The sequence below is a fragment of the Hyla sarda genome, chromosome 1 (genome assembly GCF_029499605.1).
Source record: "Hyla sarda isolate aHylSar1 chromosome 1, aHylSar1.hap1, whole genome shotgun sequence".
Taxonomy (NCBI): Eukaryota; Metazoa; Chordata; class Amphibia; order Anura; family Hylidae; genus Hyla; species Hyla sarda.
The window spans coordinates 350,814,845-350,834,407 of record NC_079189.1 but is presented as its reverse complement, the minus strand read 5'-3'; the positions used below and the strand labels follow the sequence as shown (position 1 = coordinate 350,834,407).

Here is a 19,563-nt window from a genome sequence, read left to right as displayed (position 1 = left end):
ACTCTGCACAGATTTTGATAAATCTACCCCTTTAAATTGTATACCATAAACCAATCATAAATAACTTTATACATTCATTAGAAATAGCAAAGCTCAATCAGCTCACCCCCGATGCGTGTTGCCAAGCACGGAGCAGTGCGGACTGCACTAATTAGAGAATTACAACAAAGAACGAAGTAGAGCTGGATTCTTAGTTCTTTGTTGTAATGTTATATATTCATTGTACCGGTTATGGTCATGAGGATAACAAATACGTGTATGTTATTTTATGTCTTGAGATCCTGGGAAACCCATCAGACTCAACCTACTACTGGCACACTGGTGATGACAGGCTGCTTTTAAAGCTGGGCATACATATAAGATTACTGACATTTCTCTTGCCTCCATTATGAAAGTGCTCAGCTGACCACTCATGTTCACTTCAATTGGGAGAGAAGAAGAAGCCACTACCAGTACTCTTTGGTAGCAGTTTACATCCTGGGAGGCATGGTAAAATTCTAAATACTTTCACCAATCTGCCATTGAGCAAGAGACAGGAGGACCCCATATACTTTAGATTATCAATCGATCCATCTAAAATTAAGGAGAGTTTAGCTGTGTTTTACCAAATGCATATGGTCACCTTTAGTTCCACACTATGGAACAGAAAAAGAAGCTGTGACTTAAAGGTGTTATCCAAGAACACAGCAGATTTCTTAAAAAACAGCACCACATCTGTCCTCAGGTGGTGTGTGGTTTTGCAGCTCAGTTCCAATGAATGAATGGAGCAAAGGTATAATACCATACACAACCTGAAGACAGGTGGTGTGGTGCTGTTTTGGAAAGAAAACAGCTCAGTTTTTCTATTCCTGGATAATTCTGTGTTATTTTGACATCAGAAACAGCCTGGTCCATATTGTAGTAGATCTTTAAAAACTTTGATATTAGGCCTCGTTCACACGGCCATCTGCCTACGTTACGGGCTGCAAACGGCTATAAAATAATCCCATTGATGTCAATGGGATTTTTTTACAATCTTTTATCACCCGTTTGCACATGTTTGCTTCCTGTTCCGTTTTTCTGACGGGAGAAAAGACGTTGCATGCAGAATTTTTTCTCCGGTCAAAAATAACGTAATAGAAACGAATAAGGAGGAGATTTTTTTCTACTCACCGTAAAATCTCTTTCTCATAGCTTTCATTGGGGGACACCTTACTGGTGGGCATATGCTCTTACCACTAGGAGGCGCTGACACTAGGAAAAAAAGTCATATATAGGATATACCCACCCACTGGAAGGGAGGTAACCAGTTTGTCACAAAGCAGTAGGAGAAGCCAACAAAGAAATATATCCGAAGGACCCTAGAAATGAATCCCGGATAACAACCCAAGAACCGGAAAAAAGATGAAGAAATGGGTGAGTGCAGTGTCCCCCAATGAAGGCCATGAGAAAGAGATTTTACAGTGAGTACAAAAAATCTCCTTTTCTCGGTCGCTCTTCATTGGTGGACACCTTACTGATGTGACGTACCAAAACAGTACCCTAGGGTGGGAAAAAACAACCACCAGAGAAAAGGGATCAGTCCCGAGACTGAACTCCCATGTCCACAAGGCCTGCGGACAAACCCTCAAGTCGGAGACAAACTAGGCCCAGAAATTGAGCTCCCGGAAGATCTCCCGTCCAAGGAGATGGACTAGAATGCCAAGGAAGGGCCGTCCTCTGTATAGACCCAAGACACCTGGGTCATATAGAGAGACAAGAAACCACAGGAAAAAAAGAAGATGGAATTCTGCTATGGAGAGGTCTGGTGCATGAGAACAAAGACCTGAACAGCCGCAGACCCAAAAACCCCTGTCTCAGGGGCCCTCCATGAGCACCCAGAAGGCGACAATAGCCGTACTGGTGTAATGTGGATAACCTGAACGCCCTCAAACCCGGGAGGACATGGACCCCGAAGGAAGAAGGAGCAGCAAACACCCTGAAAAGGGGGGCATCTCGGATACCGGAGAGACAGACAAGTAAACTGGAGATTTAGAGTCACCTGGAAGACGAATCACTGAAGAGTAAGGAAAACAGATGTCCGCGAAAACTCTCCAGACGACAAACTTCTATGAAGAAGTGAAGGAGTGCAGAACAGAAAGACCGTCCCGACTAATGGGATTGCGGAGGAGTCTTGGCCGGATCACTACAAATGCCCAAGGCCTGAACCATCACCAAGGCCCAAGGAACTGGAAGAGCCGCCTGAATAGATGGCACGCCCAGCATCCTAGAACAGAGTCCAAGCCAAGGAGACCAACCAGTCATAGACCCCAGTGGTCCGAGCGGACCAGAGCACTCTGGAGAAACATCAAGCTGGGATTCTCAGGGTCTGGGCACAGGAAGGATGACTCCAGAAGACTCTGGTGTCAGTGCAGTACAACTGACCCAGACAAAGGGGAAGGAAGAACACACTCCTTCCAGGGAGATTGCGTGAGCAGCAGTCGATAACCAAAAAACAGAAAGAGAGCCAGGTTGCAATAGTGGAAAGTAAGCACACCAGCCTAGACAGTAAAAAATCTCTGTTGAATGCTCTCAGCAAAAAAACAAGGGCCCATGCCAGATACTCCACCTACAGGGTTGTGGAAATCCTATCGCCCGATGTCCGGGACATGTAGTTCCGGGCAGTCGAATTTTTCATACAGGTAGCCCTGTATCGAGCAAGCAGGGCCGGACCGACTTTATTTTTATAACGCCGGTGTGAGGTTCAGACTGATAGGAGGAACGGGCGCAGACTTGCATTGGACACAAGTCTGCACCTCACATGGGCACTCAGGGTGTACGGAGTGGGCTCCTGACTCAAGCCCGCTCAATAATCAGCGCTAATAGCCCGGCATGCGGCACTCGCCGCAGCCGGCTATTAACCTTTTAGATCACCACTGTCAAAGTTGACAGCAGAGTCTAAAGGTTTCTTATAACCATCCCTGGTGGTCTACTGGGGTGGATCGCCCCCTCGTGGGGGGGGGGGGGAGATCCCCTGTGGAGGTAGTCGGGGCTCAACCAAATGAACACAGATCAATGGAGTTCAATAGAACTGCATTGATCTGTATGAGGAATCTAATCATTCCTCCTAATAAAGTGTATAATAAAAAAAGTTTAATAAAAATTTTTAAAAACACCCATTAACCCCTTCCATATTAAAAGTTCATACCACCCCCCTTTTCCCATTTTCCATATAAAAAATATGTAAACATGATAAAAATAAACATATTTGGTATTGGCACGTGCGTAATTGTCCGAATTATTAAAAAATTACATTTTATATCCTGTATGGTCTATGGCGTTAACATAAAAAAAAAATTTTAAATCACAGAATTTTGTTTTTTATGTTTATAACATCATATCCCAGAAAAAATGAAGTAAAAAGTGTTCAAAAAATCCCATCAATACCAAAATGGTACCGATACATACAGCAGATCATGGTACAAAAATTGAGCCCTTATACAGCCCGGTATAAAAAAGAAAACCCCCAAATTTACGTACTATTTTGATTAAATTTATTTTGTCTACCAGGACAAGTGAATTTTCATGAGGGACAAGTAGATTGTGCTCCGTTTTAGTCCCTTGGACAAGTAGTTTTTTTTTTTTTATTATTTCCACACCCCTGACCAATATAGTGGGAACAGCGAGATGTGGTCGAAAACAAGGGTGGTCGAGATGAAACCTCAGGCGTCTTCAACCAGCTCATGGCCACTCTGCATCATACCAGGCTAAGATAGCGGGGCGAGCAGGGGCAGTGGGGGACCTGGACCCAGGGTACAACCTCCAGACGCTGGCCATTGGCAGGAAGGGGTTAACGGGACATACTTTTATGACCCGTGCCCCTTAGCCGCATATGGGGGAACAGGTAGCGCCATGCTCCTAAACCCCCACCTGAAAAAAAGAGAAACAAAAGGGAGTAAAGAAATCTAACTAAACAGCCCTTACTAGAAAATTATAAAAAAGACCAGGTCTGGGGAGCACGCAGACCTGTGTCTTGCCTCCTTGCTGACACTAGCTAAACTGGTTACCTCACTGGGCGGGTGTATCCTGCCTGGGAGGAGTTGACTTTTTTTCCTAGTGTTAGTGCCTCCTAGTGGCAAGAGCATATACCCATCAGTATGGTATCCCCCAATGAAGAGCAACCGACAAATTATAAATTTAGCATTGAAGTCTATGGCAAATGGATGAACCTTTAATGTCATCTGTTTGCCCCCGGTTTATAATATCCGTTTTTTATACCGTTATTACTTCTGAGCATGCTCAGAAGAGGTGACATCAGAAGACTCCTGCAGTGCTGTAGGACTACTACTACTCCCATCATGGAACAATCTTGTTTCCATGATGGGAGTAGTAATTCACTGACAGCAGGGACATGTCGGGACATGTTGGCTTCCTTCATTCATTCACCGCATCGGTTCCCGACATGTCCCGCTGTTGCCCTACTCCAAGAAGATGAGGAGCAGGCAGCGACAGGAGTGGGGGGGGGGGTGATTTGGGGGGATAAGGACACTGGGGGAAATAAGGATATGCACACTGGGGCCAATAAATTATTATAAATATGCATTGGGGCATAAATTTGAGGTCACAATAGTAGTTTAAAAACCCCGACGGGAGCCCTGAATGGCTCCTCGGTGCCGGCCATTCAGGGCTCCCAGCGGGGGACTTCAAAATCAAAGTTTACACAGTATATACAACGCAGAGGAGCAAATCATTCCACCCGCTCCCCTGCTTTATAACTGCTGATCGCATCGGGTCTCAGAAGTGAGACCCAGTGCGAACAATCCCTCAGCATTTACCAGACTGTTCCATGATGGGGGTAGTAGTACAAACACTAATGTAGCCTCCCCAGCCGCCGGCAGACTCCCGCAGCCAGGGAACTACTACTCCCATCATGGAAAGGAGTCTATTCCCTGATGGGAGTAGTACTAGTCCCAGCTGCGGAAGTCTGTAGGCGGCTGATACGAACGGATGAAAAACTGATGCAAACGGAGGCCACTAAATGGCATCCCTTTGCATCAGTTTGCATCCGTCATTAGAATGGTAAGTTTAGGAGGCAATAACGGAGAAAATATATTAACGGGGGACAACGGCCGTGTGAGCTTAGCCTTATACAAATAGATCTTGTCTCAAAGGCTGCATAACCCTGCTCTAAAACAACACAATCTACAGTCTATACATACTGCAAACTGGCCTTTCACATCACATTACACATGATTCATACTGCGTATATTGCAGGCACCAATCCCATTTAATATTTGCCCTTGTTTTTGCAATTTATTTTCGAATGTTATAACACAGTTAAAGCTGTAATATTATAGCCAAAGCTGAACCATTTGTCTTTAATTGAAGGAATGTTAGAGATAAGCAAAGTCCAGTATGGTATTAAATAACAAGCCGGCATATTTTATTCAGGACTCAGGAATTCTAGAGATTTACAATACAAATCATAGGGTTTACTCCAGGTGTAGCCTGCCTTCAAGGTCTCAATGCAAGGGGCACTATGACAACATACAAAGAATGCAGAAACACTATTGTGCACAATATTGCAGATTTGCTGGATTTTACAGAGAAACAAAGTAATATGAAAATATATGTTTTCTCTACCTGTTCTCGGATGTGGTGAATTGAAGATTGTAAGCTTAAAATCTGGTTAAAGAGAGGACTTTGTAGGACAGACTTTAACAAACATAACTTTTCTTCGTTTGCTATATCCCCACGATCTCGCACTTTTGTTGTCAGGCGCTCTACTGCCTGCAAGGCACGATGAGTATCTACAAAAGACGAAAAAAGTTTAGCATGGTATTGTTGACCAAAGCTAAATTTTATTAAAAATCAAATCCCCCCCCCCAAACATACTATTTACCAATCTAATAACACTTTTCTATGCCCAACACCTCCTTTATCTTTCATCTTAATTCCTATTCAAGTGCATATTCTAAAAAAAACAAGAACTTCCATAAGGGGCACCCTGCCCTATTTTCAGGACCCTATTTAAATTATTTTATTGTCAGAGTAAAGCATACGTATGTTCCAAATGGGAATATGGGAAAAAGCCACTACCAGACTCCTCTGGTGACAGCTATTCTCTCCAAGAATGAAGGATTAGGAATGTGAAATGATCTTCACAACTCCCATCTACTAATCTGCCAGGTGATTTTTGTTGAAGTAGCAAAATCCTATTGAAAATGATGGAAGGCTGCTGCAAGCGGAATTTCTCTCAGAATAACTGTGAGTGGAATTTCCACATAGTGTGCATAGGCCTTAAAGGTTTATGTGATATGGAGCAGGATATGAATACTGTAAAAAGAAGAGTGAATCCTGGCATGACTCCTAGGAGAGACAGTAAAGCCGGGTTCACACTTCAGAATTTCAGCTGGACAGAACCCGGCCAGGATTCTGGGTGGGGCCAGCGGCGACTGAATCAGGGTTCCCATAGACTGCAATGTCTGCCAAGCATAAATGTGCCAGAATATTAAACCAGGGATGTGGAATTCCTATCGCCCGATGCCCAGGACTAGCAGTTTTGGGCTCCGGGCAGGTGAATTTGTCCGGCCCTTAGCCCGGCTTCGGGCAAGCGGGGCCGGACCTGACAAGCGCTGCGGACCTCTGCAATCTGTATGGAGCGGGCTGCCGACTCCTGCCCGCTCCATACTCTGCAGCCTGTGTCCTCCGAAGCAGAGCAGGGGAGATGAGAAGCTGTGTATTTGTCTTCTCTCCCCTGCTCTGCAGACGTGCGGGGGTAGATGAGGGGGCGTGGCTTATTTCTCCCCGTGCAGACCTGCGTCCTCTGCCTTCGCTCCCCGCACGTCTGCACGGGGAGATGCATGCAGCGCTCTGCAGTCTGTATGGAGCGGGCTCGGGATTCCTGCCCGCTCCATACTCTGCAGCCCCCGGCTGTTCTCAGTAGCCGGGGGCCGCCGCTAATAGCCAGCATGCGGCGATCGCCACGGTTGGCTATTAACCCTTTAGATCGCCGCTGTCAAAGCTGACAGCGGCGTCTAAAGGGAGAAGTGAATGCTCCCTGGTGGGCTAGTGGGTGGATCACCCCCCGCAGCGCGATCGCAGGGGGGCGATCCACTATAGAGGTAGCCGGAGGACTTACCTCTGCTTCCTCCTGTCCCGCTCTGTCATTGATAGATCCTGGCTGGTCAGAATTAGTAAAACATGACGTAAACGATACAAATCTGGTATCGCTGTAATCAGGCGCCTAAAGTATAAAACTAACATGTTACCTCAACCACAAGGTAAATGGCGCAAAAAAGAAAAACCACCAAATCTGTAAAATTATCTTTTACTATTTCAATTTCACTTCCCCAAATATATATATATTTTTTGGTTCAGAGAATGTTATTGAAAAATTAAAAGGTATCATTATAGTGGGTAGTTATGGCTATTATAGGGCGAGGAGGAAAAAATCACAGCGTAAAAGCGAAAATTGGCCGGGAAAAGTGGATCGTCATGAGGGACAAGTAGATTTTGCTCCATTTTAGTCCCGTGGACAAGTAGTTTTTTATAAAATTTCCACACCCCTGATTAAACAATGTATACGTGTGGGAAGAAAAGTATAGGAAGGCAGTAAAAGTATATGGTTGCTCTAGGGTTAATGATGTCAGCTGGACAATGAAACATAGCGAGACCAACCAAATTCAGGCCGGATGAAGCGCAAATGTGCGAAATGACCGGTTATAGCCTCTGAGCGCACTCCACGTCTCTACAGCCTCGGTCCTGAGATCGACTCCATATAGGAGCACCGAAAGCCTTTCCCGGTGGTGAGTTCGGATCTCTCTTGTACTTCTTAGCCATATATGATATTAAACAATGTTCTGGCAGATTTTTCCAGCTTAAAATGTCAGCGTTGAAAACTCTGCGGTGTGCACTGCGCAGGGGAATCCCATTGCCAGCTGCACCAGAATTTCTAAATGGAATTTCCAACAGAATTCGGTTCAGAAATTCAGTTGTGTAAACCCGGCTTAAAAGTCCTGTTTACCCGGCCCAGTGAGGCTGAGTAAACAGCTTTCCCATTTTCAGGTTGTGTACAGAAAGGGTTGTCATTAATCCTGTATGGACAGGCTAGGATTCTCACTGGCTTTCCTAGAAGTTCTAAATTTACTCCTGCTCCAAGTCATATAAGCCTTAATACCACAGCGTTCCCTCTATGATCTGCTGCGGATCAGAAAAGACATCATCAATCACCTGACAGGTGCCCCTTAAAGTGGTTCTCATTTCCTGACCTCAGCAATGTTTCACTGCACCTCTGCTTCTCCTGCAGGTATTAATACTGCAGTGTGGATGGGACCCATAACATTTAACCTGTAGAATACCATAAATCTGTCCAGAAAATGGGACTTAAAGCAAAACGGTCACAAAGAATGTGCAGCGGCACACACTGTGCACTAGGGCTTCATAAGCATATTCTAGGCATACCTTGAGTGGTACGCTAGGCTGCTTTATACTTAGAGAATTACCGTATATACTCGAGTATAAGCCGACCCGAGTATAAGCCGAGACCCCTAATTTCAACCCAAAATCCCAGGAAAAGTTATTGACTCGAGTATAAGCCTAGGGTGGGAAATACCTCATCCCCCCCTGTCATCATCCAGACCCGTCATTAACATCCTCATCATCCCCTTGTCATCATCCCACACATCCCCCCTTCATCATCCCCTTGTCATCATCCCACACATCCCCTTATCATCCCACACATCCCCCCTTCATCATCCCCTTGTCATCATCCCACACATCCCCTTATCATCCCACACATCCCCCCTTCATCATCCCCTTGTCATCATCCCACACATCCCCCCTTCATCATCCCCTTGTCATCATCCCACACATCCCCTTATCCCACACATCCCCCCTTCATCATCCCCTTGTCATCATCCCACACATCCCCCCTTCATCATCCCCTTGTCATCATCCCACACATCCCCTTATCATCCCACACATCCCCCCTTCATCATCCCCTTGTAATCATCCCACACCCCCCCCCCTTCATCATCCCCACCCCCCTTCATCATCCCCACACCCCCCCCCCCCCCCTTCATCATCCTCTTCTCATCATTCGCCCTCAGTGGTCTTCAACCTGCGGACCTCCAGAGGTTTCAAAACTACAACTCCCAGCAAGCCCGGGCAGCCATCGGCTGTCCGGGCTTGCTGGGAGTTGTAGTTTTGAAACCTCCGGAGGTCCGCAGGTTGAAGACCACTGCGGCCTTCAACATGCGGACCTCCAGAGGTTTCAAAACTACAACTCCCAGCAAGCCCGGGCAGCCATCGGCTGTCCGGGCTTGCTGGGAGTTGTAGTTTTGAAACCTCCGGAGGTCCGCAGGTTGAAGACCACTGCGGCCTTCAACATCATCCAGCCCCCTCTCACCCCCTTTAGTTCTGAGTACTCACCTCCACTCGGCGCTGGTCCGGTCCTGCAGGGCTGTCCGGTAAGGAGGTGGTCCGGTGAGGAGGTGGTCCGGGCTGCTATCTTCACCGGGGGCGCCTCTTCTCCGCGCTTCCGGCCCGGAATAGAGCCGTTGCCTTGACAACGACGTATCTGCGTCGTTGTCAAGGCAACGTGACTATTCTGAGGCCGGGCCCGAAGCGCTTAGAAGAGGCCTCCCCGGTGAAGATAGCAGCCCGGACCACCTCCTCACCGGACCACCTCCTTACCGGACAGCCCTGCAGGACCGGACCAGCGCCGAGCGGAGGTGAGTACTCAGAACTAAAGGGGGTGAGAGGGGGCTGGATGATGTTGAAGGCCGCAGTGGTCTTCAACCTGCGGACCTCCGGAGGTTTCAAAACTACAACTCCCAGCAAGCCCGGACAGCCGATGGCTGCCCTGGCTTGCTGGGAGTTGTAGTTTTGAAACCTCTGGAAGTCCGCAGGTTGAAGACCACTGCGGGTGGGGGAGTTCACTCGAGTATAAGCCGAGGGGGGTGTTTTCAGCACGAAAAATCGTGCTGAAAAACTCGGCTTATACTCGAGTATATACGGTAAGCTTAATATTACCCTCAGAAGTCAGGATGACAGCCGGGGAGGCGAAGCCCGGGGTCCGCTCTGCTCTGGGCTGCCTCTTTCTGCCTACATCGTACAGTTGATTGACATCCAAGGTGCGCAGGCATCAGAGCTACACAGTGCTGCTGCCGGCAGGCGAGTCCTACCTGCCAATCAATTGAGTGACGTAGGCAGAAAACGGTGGTGCGGCCCGGAGCAGAGCGGACCCCGGGCTTCACCTCCCCGCCTGTCAGCCTGACTCCCGAAGGTAATATTAAGCTTAATTCTGTAAGTATAAAGCAGCCTAGCGTACCACTAAAGGTATGCCTAGAACAGTGGTCTTCAACCTGCCGACCTCCAGATGTTGCAAAACTACAACTTCCAGCATGCCCGGACAGCCAACGGCTGTCCGGGCATGCTGGGAGTTGTAGTTTTGCAACATCTGGAGGTTGGCAGGTTGAAGACCACTGGCCTAGAATGTGCTTGTGAAGCTCTAGTGGACAGTGTGTGCGGTATTTTTATGAAAGATGCAACTTTTTAGGCGATTATAAATTTGATACCGCTGCAAAGTGACAATGGCAAGATTTTTGCTTTTGCTCGGGTTCTATCAAAAAGTTGCAGGATAATTTGCTTTGGCGCATTTGTGACAATTTAAGTGACAGAAATAAGCGAAAAAACACCACTACCTGCTTTTTCCTTTCTTTATACCAGTTAAAAGTATGTTCAAAGTCTAAAGCAGTGTTTCCCAACCAGTGTGCCCCCAGCTGTTGCAAAACTACAACTCCCAGCATGTCCATACCACCAAAGACTGTTTGGGCATGCTGGGAGTGGTAGTTTTGCAACAGCTTTAGGCACAGTGGTTGGGAAACACTGGTATAACCCATGAATATGTAAGGTGGGCCATGTTTTTTTTGTAAATGCCTCTCTCTGTACCAGTGCCCACTGACACCGCTCATTCCCCATTATCACTCTCTCTTCTCCCAGACCATTCCCGTGCCGCCCCCATGCTCAGGAATGTAGTCTAGGCATTCAGCTCATTAATACACAACATTTCAAGCAGAAAACAGATTCACTTTGTAACAACTGGTAACACTACGACTGCATGTTAACCCTTTTATGATGTGTTCTTTCGAATGTATGCTAGCCACTAGATCAATGTTTTCCAACCAGTGTGCCTCCAGCCGAAGGCTGTCCGGGCATGCTGCGAATTGTAGTTTTGCAACAGCAGGAGGCACACTGGTTGGGAAACACTGCACTAGATTGTACAATGCTGCCTAATAGACTGCAATTAAATATAAGTAAAACCAAAACAACTATTATCTTCAAGACAATTTAATAAAAGAAGGAACGCACCAATAGTTTCCAACATGGTTTTCAAATGAGGTTTCCTAAAGGAAAAAAAAGAAAAAACACTTTTAAAACACATAAGTCATAGTAATAATCTTTTGTTTACAATATTTTCAGCAACTGAATAATTTACAATAATAGAGCCAATATTAAAAGTGGACTCTTCAAAATCTCGTTTACCCATTTTCCTTTTATTGGTAGGAGTCTAGACCCTCGCATGGAGTGACCTCCCTCATTACAGAGCTACTTTGCCTAACATACCTAGATGCCTGCTAGTTCACAAGGCCTGGTTATATATTATTCAGTGTGCTGAATGTGTTACATGATACATGATATGTATGGTCTGTAGGATGCATTATTTGTGTCATATTGGGACCAGTAGAATCTCCCAATAGCGGACACTCATAGGGAATAAAAAAAGTTATTGAGCTATTGAGAGATGTCTTCTATTGGGAGAAAAGCTTTCTAAATGTCTGAATACTGTCCTGTACTCACTATAGAGTGTAACTACCTACAAAACATGATAAATAGCAATATTACAGTACAATCTCCCAGTGTCATTTAATCGCCCCTTATTCCCCCCCCATCATTTCATCCACCCTTTACACCCTGTGCTGCCTTATGCCTTGTGCCAAATTATCCCCCCCCTAAAAAAGAGGGAGGGGGATGATTTGACACAGGGGGGAATAAAGTGCCATGGAGGGGGGGGGGAATCAGGGAAGGAGGGGGTGAATGATGTGGCCGGTGGATGTACAGAAGCATGAGACCACTGAGATGTTTTGCTTCTGTACTGGGGCTACTGCAGGGGGCTGCAATGGAGGCCTGGGCCCCCTGGAAATCTGGGCCCCTTACTGGGGTATTGGCTGTACCCCCTGATGGCGACCCTATGTACAAGGTAGGGCCGGCCCATAAGCCTGATTGTCCCCTTTTGGGAGTGTTTTGTCCCCTATTGGGAGTGTTTTGTCCCCTATTGGGCTTGTCAGCATCCACTTTTGGGAATGTCCCTTATTCGGAGGGTGCAAATACATTAAGTCTTATGGGACTCTGCCGGGGAATTAATAACTGTCCACTATTTGGGAGGTGTCCCCTATTGGGAGGTGTCCGCTAAGGGAGATTTCGCTGTAACAGGTTGCAGCTATAAATGTGTAATGCCTATTTTTACAGCATGAATTGGCCCATACTAGAAATTAGCAGGGATTCAGTGTGCTCTTATTGTCTGTAATATTAATTCTCTTTGCCAAGCAATATTGAAGATGATACTCAAAACTGCCTGTGCAAAAAATCAGGAGCAGTTTGTGCCAAATACTGGCTTATGTGATTTGAACCACATTTTCAATGTATTTTAGACACTTTGTTGCCATATCCTACAAGAGAGTGGAGCTTAAAACATTGTGCATGGTTTATATGTGCTAAATAATAAGAACCACTTTTTGGTTCACGTTTTTGCACACATTAAGACAACCACTAGGTAGAAGTTAGGCCACACACGGGTCTAAAGATGCGTAAGATCGCCCAGAGAGTGCTGTGATTGGACATTTAATCAAGACTGACCAATTCCAGAAAAGCTGGGGGAGGGTAGGGGAGAACACACACACACAAAAAAAAATGCTTTCACAGCTCCACCCTCCTTATTTCATTCACAAATGTGAGGAGATCGGAGCTGAGTGAGTGTACTGTGCCCACAATTACCACATAACCCCTCAAACACTCTCAAAAGACCCCCTTATTCCCCTCCCACATTTGTGGAGCTGTAAAGGCCCATGCACACTAGAGAATTTCCAAGCAGAGAAATGCCGATGCAGCAGTCTCCCATTGTTTTCAATGGGTTTCTGCTGCACTGTGCACATTTCTGTTGTGGAAAATTCTGAGGTGGAGACCAATTCCAGACTCTGCAGAAAGAATGAACATGTTAATTCTTTCTGGGAATACCTTCAGAAATGCATTGTCATTAATGGAGATGGCGCATTTTCAAGTGGTCCTAAACCAGGCACCACCTGGTCCGCTTGGAATTTCTTCAGGCGGATATTCTGTAGTGTGATTAGGCCCTCAAGAACTTTTTTTTTACCTCCGTCAAAAAACTGTCTTAAAAAATAATACACAAAGTTAGTATAGCTGACATGTCAAATAGTAAATAGTATGGTTAGGAGCATACATTGCATCTTGACGACAAACATATTGTAAGCCAAGTCAATCTCCCCTAAGGGGAAAAATAACTTACTCTACATTGCTAGCATTGGATGTAGCTTCTCTTCGGTAGGTAGCAATGAAAAGCAAAAATGAGAAGGTCACGAATGTATGGCATGCCAAATGTTGCATGCTGCAGCCCAACCTGCCATTACTTTTCTGAACTGCGGGCAGTGTGAATATCAGACCAGCTTCCATATCAAGCTGGGTTCACACTGAGTTTTGTGTTTACATTTCACTGTTTCTGTTTTGGTATGTTTAATTTTGCTCCCTCCCTCCATCATGATAAACCACCTCCGCCTTTATTTTTTAGTTTTCTACCTTGATGTTGTTCTGCTTAGTCAGCCCTAAAGACTGGGAAGGGGTGTTCCCTAGCAGGCAAGACATCATCTGAAGCCCTGAAGGGGAGAACTTCCTCCCTCACTTTGCTACACACAGCCCAGAGCAGTTCAGTGTGAGATGGGCTGTGATTAGCTGAGACCACAAACACCCCCCTCAGCTCTCAGCACTGAACTCTACTTTGTGCTCAGCTCTGCCCAGCAGCTTGCAAAGGGAGCAGAAATATTCAGCACAATGCACTGAAGGTATCATGAATCTACAGTCTAGCTCGAGGGGAGCGGGAGCTGAAACATTAAGCTCTATACACTCTATATACTGTGCTGAGCTGAGGTCCCACCGGCATTTCTTGACTTTTGTCTCTGCAAGGCTGCTGCAGGAGACAATCTGCAAGCAGGACTGCAGGCAGGACCAGAAGAAAAAAAATTTGGGGCTTAATTTAAACACAAAGTTTCAAAATTTTATTAAGAAGTATATTAGAAAAGTAATTTAAATAGGCTAATATATAAATTTTTAATACTAATGACAGGTACCATTTATACGCGAGTACCAACACAGCACATAACCCTATAACTGGCTTTTATTCACTCTGAAACGTTGTGGTAGCCAGCTTCTACTGGCCCACTGGCCTCTCCCAATACACAAATAGGAAGCCTGTTCCCTTTTTTTTTATAGTTTGACAGATAACTATGTAAGCCACCATAACTACTATAGGTAACTAGGAGATTCTGACAAAGAAAAAAAAGGCAAAGTCAAAAAAGTATACAGGCTAAACCCAGCCCCCTACCCTTCCCCCTATAACATTTTATGGCTGACATTAGAATTACAAGGGTATAAAACATGGCCACCTACTAAGAGAAGTAGAAATCCTACAAAATAGAGAAAAATAGGGATATTGTGTGAGATTTCATTTGTTGTTCTTCTTTATTGGGATTTTATGTTTAGAGGTCCAAGCTGTGACTTTACAAAGCTAAAACAGCTGTCTATTTGTACTACTTCTATCTATATGCAATTTCCCAGTTTACAGAGTATAGTAAAGTAACCTTCATAGCAAAGGTATAGCTATAAAGTAGTACTTAAATACATGGTCCCCCGGTACACACAGGTGTATATTTTACAGTAATTGTATGTAGCATAGCCTGTGACCATGGTGCAGCCAATCTGTCCATACGGCCGATGCTAGGATCAAGAAATTATGCAAAAAGAGAACAGACCTTGTATAGATCTTGCTTGTCCGCATGCTTTTATATATGGTCGTACTTTACACTTACTGTAACAGTTATCTATTAATTCTACAGCATTAGAAAAATATACACACACTGGCCACTTTATTAGTTACACCTTGCTAGAATTCAGGAGTTCTTTTATTCTTCATGGCATACTTTCAACAATGTGCTGGAAACATTCCCCACACTAGAGCCCTGCATTGGGATTGGGATCGCGCGAGACCCAATGAAAAGCATGCAGGGAGGAATGAAGATGGGAGCAGGTGGTCAGGCGATATGCCTGTGGTTTCCACAAATCCCGCATTACATGCCCAGCCTCTATGACAGGCTGCAAACTGGGTGCCGTCACTGATTTAAAGTGGCCGCAACGTCAGCATCCTGTCCAGGATCTGCAGCATGGCCGTGGCTACTTTAAATCAGTGAGCCACGGCAGCTCCGAGCAATGATGAGTGGTAACCCTGACATCACGCCGTGAAGCGGAAGGACGTCACTCACCAGTGCAGCGCAGAGGACATTGGACTTGCTGAGACCCTACACCTTAGCCTGTGCGAGACTAGGGCTGGGCGGTATACCGGTTCATACCCGAATACCGACATTTTTGTGCTGCACCATATGAATTTTAACCCATACCGCAATACCGGTTTGGCCCCTCCCCCTCGGGAATGTATTATCAGCCCAGCGCTGCGCTGTCCCCACATCGGGGGAACTAATCCTATGTGAACCGCGAGCGCTGTTCTGCCACCCCCCCCCCCCCATTAATTATTAGCCCAGTGCTGTCCCCATCAGGGTACTACATATCACCTGCATGCGCTGCCCTCCTCCTCCTCCTGTTTGTTGTGGCTGCCGGAGCTGACACTCTATACCAGTGGTCTCCAACCTGCGGACCTCCAGATGTTGCAAAACTACCACTCCCAGCATGCCCTGACAGCCAACAGCTGTCAGGGCATGCTGGGAGTTGTAGTTTTGCAACATCTGGAGGTCCGCAGGTTGGAGACCACTGCTCTATACTGTGCGGTCTCCCTATGCCCGGGCTGCAAAAAATAAACAAAATAAACTTTAACTTACCTCCCGTTAATCCGGTACCGGCCTCACTTGTTTCCTGGGGACGGGAACGTCGGACAGCCGTCAGCCTATCACCAGCCGCAGCGATGTTCCACCTCAGCCGGCGATAGGCTGAGCCCACCGGCATGTGGAACATCGCTGCGGCCGGTGATAGGCTGATAGCTCTCCGACATTCCCGTCCCCAGCGTAAGGCCGACGTAGTTGTGTTAAAGTTTATTTTGTTTACCTTTTGCAGCCCGGGCATAGGGATAACGCACAGTATAGAGTGTCAGCGCCGGCAGCCGCAGCATACAGGACAAGGAGGGCAGCGCTTGCGGGTGATATGTGAGTATTTACCCTGATGGGGATGTGGGCTGATAATTAATATGGGGGGCTCTAGGAAATACCGTTATATACCGTGGAACCGCCAAAAGTTTAAAAAATACCATGACACACTAGGGCTGGGCGGTATACCGGTTCATACCGAATTTTTTGGGCTGCACGATATGAATTTCCACCCATACCACAATACCGGTTTGGCCCCTCCCCCTCGGGAATGTATTATCAGCCCAGCGCAGCGCTGTCCCCACATCGGGGAACTAATCCTATGTTACCCGCCAGCACTGTTCTGCCCCCCCCCCCCAATTAATGATCAGCCCAGCGGGGTACTACTCTCATATGTCACCCGCAAGCACTGCCCTCCTCCTCTTTGTTGGGGGCCGCTGGCGCTGGAACTCTATACTGTACGCCAGTGGTCTCCAACCTGCGGACCTCCAGCTGTTGCAAAACTACAACTCCCAGCATGCCCGGACAGCCATTGGCATTGAACATTTAAAGGGGTACTCTGCTGCTCATCATTTGGAACAAACTGTTCCGAACGTTGGAGCCGGCACCGGAGGCTTGGGATGTCATAGCCCCTCATGATGTCACGCCCCGTCAATGCAAGTCTATGGGAGGGGGCGTGACAGCCGTCATGCCCCCTCCCATAGACTTGCATTGAGGGGGCGGGCTATGACGTCACGAGCTTCCGGCGCTGGAAGTACCCCTTTAAGATTATAAATTATATAGTGCTGTGACGGGTAAACAAAGAGGCCACGAGCCATGGTCCCTTTAAGCCCTTCATGACTTTGGACCTAAGTGTACATCCTGGTGCCCTAGTAATAAATGCACCAGGACGTACATTTAAGTCCTAAGCGGCATTCCAACTATGAAGAGAGCATAGGAGCTACACTTGCTTCATAGACAGTAGGCCCGGGCTTAAAGTGTACCCGTCAGATCCAACAAAAAATACTTTTTTTTAAATATATCACTCTGTACCTAATCCTGACCATGTACATCTAATTTTTACGTGTCTAGCACCTTTATTTTTTTTTACTACACTTTTAATTTAGCTCACTAGTCTGAATTCCTCTCAAAGGGAGGGGGCGTGGCCTCACTGTGCAGGTCTCCGCCCCCTCCTTCAGTATTCTGTCTGTTCACATCCCCCCTAGCATTAGCAAAACTACAACTCCCAGCTTGTCCTCACTGACAGTAGCGGGACACAAGCTGACAGTGGGAGGATTTTTCCTCCAGGTATGAGCCCTGCCCTCACAGCTGTCAATCAAGGAAGTGTGTCCATGACGTAGGTGATGATGCATGGACACAGCAGGACTAGTATGTGTCCAAGCAGGCAGGGGGGCAGTCGTTTGACTGGCTTTTTCAGTATGAAATACTGAAATTTTTTAATGAAAGCAATTGCAAAACCTATTGGTTATACATGCTTTACAACATTTAACATTTACAACAAAAATTTTAATCTAACAGTACCTATTTAAATGGTGGACATCAGTGTTCATGCCTATGCCCACCAGGTGCTGATCACAGCATCTAACACAATTGAAGGGTCTGTATTGTGGATCAGTACAATAACAGAAAAGCATGTAACCATGGGTATCATTTTAATGGTATTGACCCACAGAATAAAGGTCAGTTTTACTGTAAAATGCACATGTAAAATGCAATGTAAAAATGAAAACCCTTTAAAATTGTAGAGCTATTCTTATAGGACCTAATCTTATCGGTTAGGACAGGGCATCAATATTCCAGTCCTAGAAAGCCCATTTAAGTAACAACTAATTAGTAAAATGAATCAAAGCCTGATGTTTAGAGGGCTCTTCTCTGGTATTTTAGGGTAAAAGCAATAGAAGCAGGTATCTACAATGATAGAATCCTAGGTCTAAGGCCAAGAGAAGAGGAAATACAATCTTCTAAACATAGTCACTTGATTCGGTAATAGGCTTTCATGCCATATGTCATCACCTCGCACTTGGATAACACATGGAAAGAGGGATATGAAGGTATGGTTCATTGACTGGAGCTCTTTAACCCTTTCTAGCAAGTATTAGGCCCTCAACAGGTTAAACTGAAGAGTTCATGACAGGTTTTATGTGTTCTATGAGAATTTAATGGAAAGAAAACACTTTCCTATATTAGGAGCGGAGGCTTATGTGTATATGTGACTCCTGATCCCTCAGCCATTACTGTCCGCCCTTCAATCTCACATTCCTATCACTAATATACCCTAGATAAACACCTAATCTACAACCTATGTTTACTCAGCAAACAGACCAGGATCGTGGAAAAACTCTACAAGACCTAGGAATCAGTCATGTCACCATTATGTCATGCAGTGGATTTACTCCATGTGTGATGCCACCAACAGGTCGGGTTTACATGGGGCATTTCACATATTTATAACACTGCTCCTGTTAATTCTACAGGAGGAAGACCATACCCATAGCTATTAAAGTTAAAGGGGTATTACCATAAGAAAAAGTGCAAAGAAAAGAGACGCACACCCCTATTTAAGCCTGTAATTGAAGTATGGCCTGACAATCCACTCACCAAGTATTGTTGCATATAATGTCACGGGAATTCAGCCATGATCCCAACCGGGTTCAGACAGAGCAGAATAGTAAATCCAGTGAAAAAAGGTAGAAGGGAGAAAACCAGGATTTTCAATTGGAGCTAATTTCCCAGGAATATCCACAATATATGTTAAGAAATCACAGGTACGGTGCATCTCTATCTGATGAAGGGGTCTTGTCCAGACCAGAAACGCGTTGTTTGTGTGATTTCTTAAAATAAAAGTAACTATTTATATTATTATATTTATCATACAATGTGGATATTCCTGGGAAAATAGCACCGACCGAAAATTCTACTTTTCTGTGTTATTCCATTTTCACATGATAAAAAGTGATGACATATATGGCCATAGTAGTTCGCCAGCATTTATTGTTTTCAACACGGGGGGGGTGAACGGGGTAGCGCGGCAGCATTTATTGTTTTCAACACGGGGTGCCTCCAGCTGTTTTACCACTGCAACTCCCAGCATGCCCTGACAGCCAATAGATGTCAGGGCAAGCTGGGAGTTGTAGTGGTGAAACAGCTGGAGGTACCCTGTATAGAT

At 45.9% G+C, this 19,563-nt stretch overlaps 1 protein-coding gene across 7 annotated transcripts in view; it reads right to left on the bottom strand.

Moving 5' to 3' along the window:
• The window catches only part of MPDZ (multiple PDZ domain crumbs cell polarity complex component), a 151,274-nt gene that overhangs the window by 127,553 nt on the left and 4,158 nt on the right, over positions 1–19,563 (bottom strand). For 6 of the 7 annotated variants that reach the window (XM_056521352.1, XM_056521381.1, XM_056521391.1 and 3 more), the window contains exons 2-3: positions 11,332–11,366; positions 5,602–5,768 (exon numbers count right to left, since the gene is read on the bottom strand). In XM_056521352.1, coding sequence (XP_056377327.1) covers positions 5,602–5,768; positions 11,332–11,347 — 183 coding nt within the window. In that variant the 5' untranslated portion in view covers positions 11,348–11,366. Of the gene's footprint in view, positions 1–5,601; positions 5,769–11,331; positions 11,367–13,254; positions 13,408–19,563 lie in introns of all 7 variants that reach the window. The other variant, XM_056521362.1, reaches the window with a different exon arrangement.